Below are 2,500 nucleotides of genomic sequence, written 5' to 3' on the forward strand. Positions count from 1 at the left end.
CACAGCCAGTCAGGCAGTCAGACAGCTACTGCTACGCTAGCATTAGCATTCACCACACAAAACGAGTCTACCGAGCGACTCTGCACTGAGATGTTTGCCTTTCCCGTCGTTTGATGGCAACCCCGAGCACGATGGCTCATTTGGAAACTAACGGAGCGACAAATGTGCCACGACGCATTTTCCCTGCGTTGTTTTATGGGATCACGTGGAGATATAACATCCACCGGTCTGATTCTCTTCCTGCTTCTCTTTCAGTCCCAGGAGTAGATATGAGGTAGTCTGGCTCCATACCCAGGTTTTGATGGGATTATTACATTATTTACAGAGAGGATGTGTGTGTTTCAGTTTCAGTTTGTTTATTTGATGAAGAGGGACAGTGTACATTAATAAACATTAAAATGTAAATGCACCCAATTATAGCCAAAAGGCTAGCTTCCATTGGCAGTCCCCCTGCCAGAGTGTGGTCCAACCTGCCTAGATTCTGTCATTCTGTCATCCTCTTACTAAAACCTACGGCACACACTCACCACCTCTTGAAAATACCATCCAAAAATACCACCTTGTGTGTCACCGCTTGACAGTCACCCAAGGTGTTCCGCGAGCCATCTGCAGTGCGTGTCTGCAGAGTCTCCTTCTCTACCTGGCAGCATCTCTTGTATACCAGGTGCCAGCATCACAAACTAAACACATTCTTTTTCAGGAGCAGTCCCAATTGAGTGACAGGCCAATTGTGATTGGCTTAATCAGTGATGTAGTGGTCACTGGAGAAGTGGGTGTACTCTTAATTTTTTTTAAGCAGCTCAAACAGCACAGGATAAACGCCCTGTTTTGAGAAGTGGGTTTACGCAATGCTGACTGAAAAATAAGTGGGTAAACTCCGCATACCTGCGTATACCCTGGACTACACCACTGACTAAAACACATCCGATAGGTTGACATAAAAATTCTGGTAAAGTCTGTTTTAATCTATAAAGTACAAGCCTCTCCATTAGGTGACCATTATAAGTGAACGCGTCTCTTACTGACCTCCAGGTAGAAGGGGTCGGTCTCCATGGCTCTGCCCGTGGCGACGCACTGGAAGGAGGCATTCTGTCCGGCGTTCACCTCCTCGTCTCCCTGCCTGGAGAAGCGAGGCACCTTGTCTGCAGGGACAAGAACGAGAAGGAGTTAAGACACAGGAGAGTGGGCTTTTCTTCCTCATAATGATGACACTGTGCTCTGTGTCAAACCTGGAATAGGAAGACAATTACCCCAAGGGGGCGCCGATGAAGCAATATGACGTTGATTGATCCAAAAGCGTTCAATAATTCAGGGCATTCGATGTGTTAAGCATGGGCCTCATTAGGTTCCATAGTAATAATAAATGTCACCGAGCAATACAAAAAGTATGGTAAAAAGTTCTGTACACAGAGGAGGAATGTTGCTTATATCCAGTGTAGTCCTTCAACTCTATGACCAAGAATGCTTTTAAATATATGAGCTCTCTTTGAAAACACAACATTAACAGCGACGTGAATACGTTCCAGCCCAGGAGAATGACAAACGACTAAAACTAAACAAAGCAAAACACATTCCCCACAACAAACAGACAACACATCAAACACGAGTCTATAATGGACAGACAATGCTACGATCACTGCCTCAGGGGAGTGGGGCAGATTGACTGTGATGTGTTGGGAAAACACACACGGAGTCGTTGGCAATACAATCTGTTGTTGTGAGACACAGAGAGTCCGTCTCACTACTTCTCCCCACTGTGTCACTTGTCCTTGTCCACACACACACACACACACACACAAACACACACACAGACAGACAGACACACACATACACACACACACACACACACAGAGAATGAACTGAATTGCGGGTAGAGGAATCCGTATGCACAAATCTATTCATCCACGTGGAGAGGCGGATGGACAACGGCGTTTGACTGTCCTGCGTGATAGGCGCTGTGTGCTAGGTGCTACCTCCATCACACAGATTGATGCCAGCTGGGGGAAAGCGAAGGGAAGGGTAGACGGCCATTATTCCGTCAATATCCCTCTAGCAATAATCATCCTTTTTTTATCAGGAACAAAGCACAACAAAACACACTATGAATCTTGGCACTGCGCTCAGATCTCCACATACACATGCTCTCTCTCTCTTACACACACACACACACACTCAAAACCACACAAACACACACTTATTTCCTAACACCGAAACCCAAAGTGTAATGACAGCCTTCATTGTGGCCCTTTTGTGGCATGATGGCCGCCGCAGGCTGCAGAGGCGCTGTGAATGGCACACTGCTCGGTAATTGCGCCAGCTTTGCTTACAGTGGCGATAATAAGGCACACACAAATACTTTAATGTCCGCCATCTCGCAGAGAACTCCATGCGATGGGTTGAATGGACAGAATTAAATCTGTATCCGTTCAGCGCAACTACTAAACGCTGCTGGGTGGAAAAGAAAAAAAAAATAAGATGAAGGGCTGGGGGGAAGAAAGGA

General features: G+C 46.3%; 1 protein-coding gene across 1 annotated transcript in view; it reads right to left on the reverse strand.

Moving 5' to 3' along the window:
• Positions 1 to 2,500, reverse strand: part of LOC308381826 (receptor-type tyrosine-protein phosphatase U-like) — a gene marked incomplete at both ends in the record, with an annotated part of 201,270 nt that overhangs the window by 81,336 nt on the left and 117,434 nt on the right. Inside the window, one exon of the mRNA XM_080859435.1 lies at positions 1,027 to 1,142. Within this exon, the coding sequence (XP_080715561.1) occupies positions 1,027 to 1,142 (116 nt within the window). The remainder of the gene's footprint in view (positions 1 to 1,026; positions 1,143 to 2,500) is intronic.

The sequence above is a fragment of the Sprattus sprattus genome (genome assembly GCF_963457725.1).
Source record: "Sprattus sprattus genome assembly, chromosome: 20".
In the NCBI taxonomy this organism is placed as follows: domain Eukaryota; kingdom Metazoa; phylum Chordata; class Actinopteri; order Clupeiformes; family Clupeidae; genus Sprattus; species Sprattus sprattus.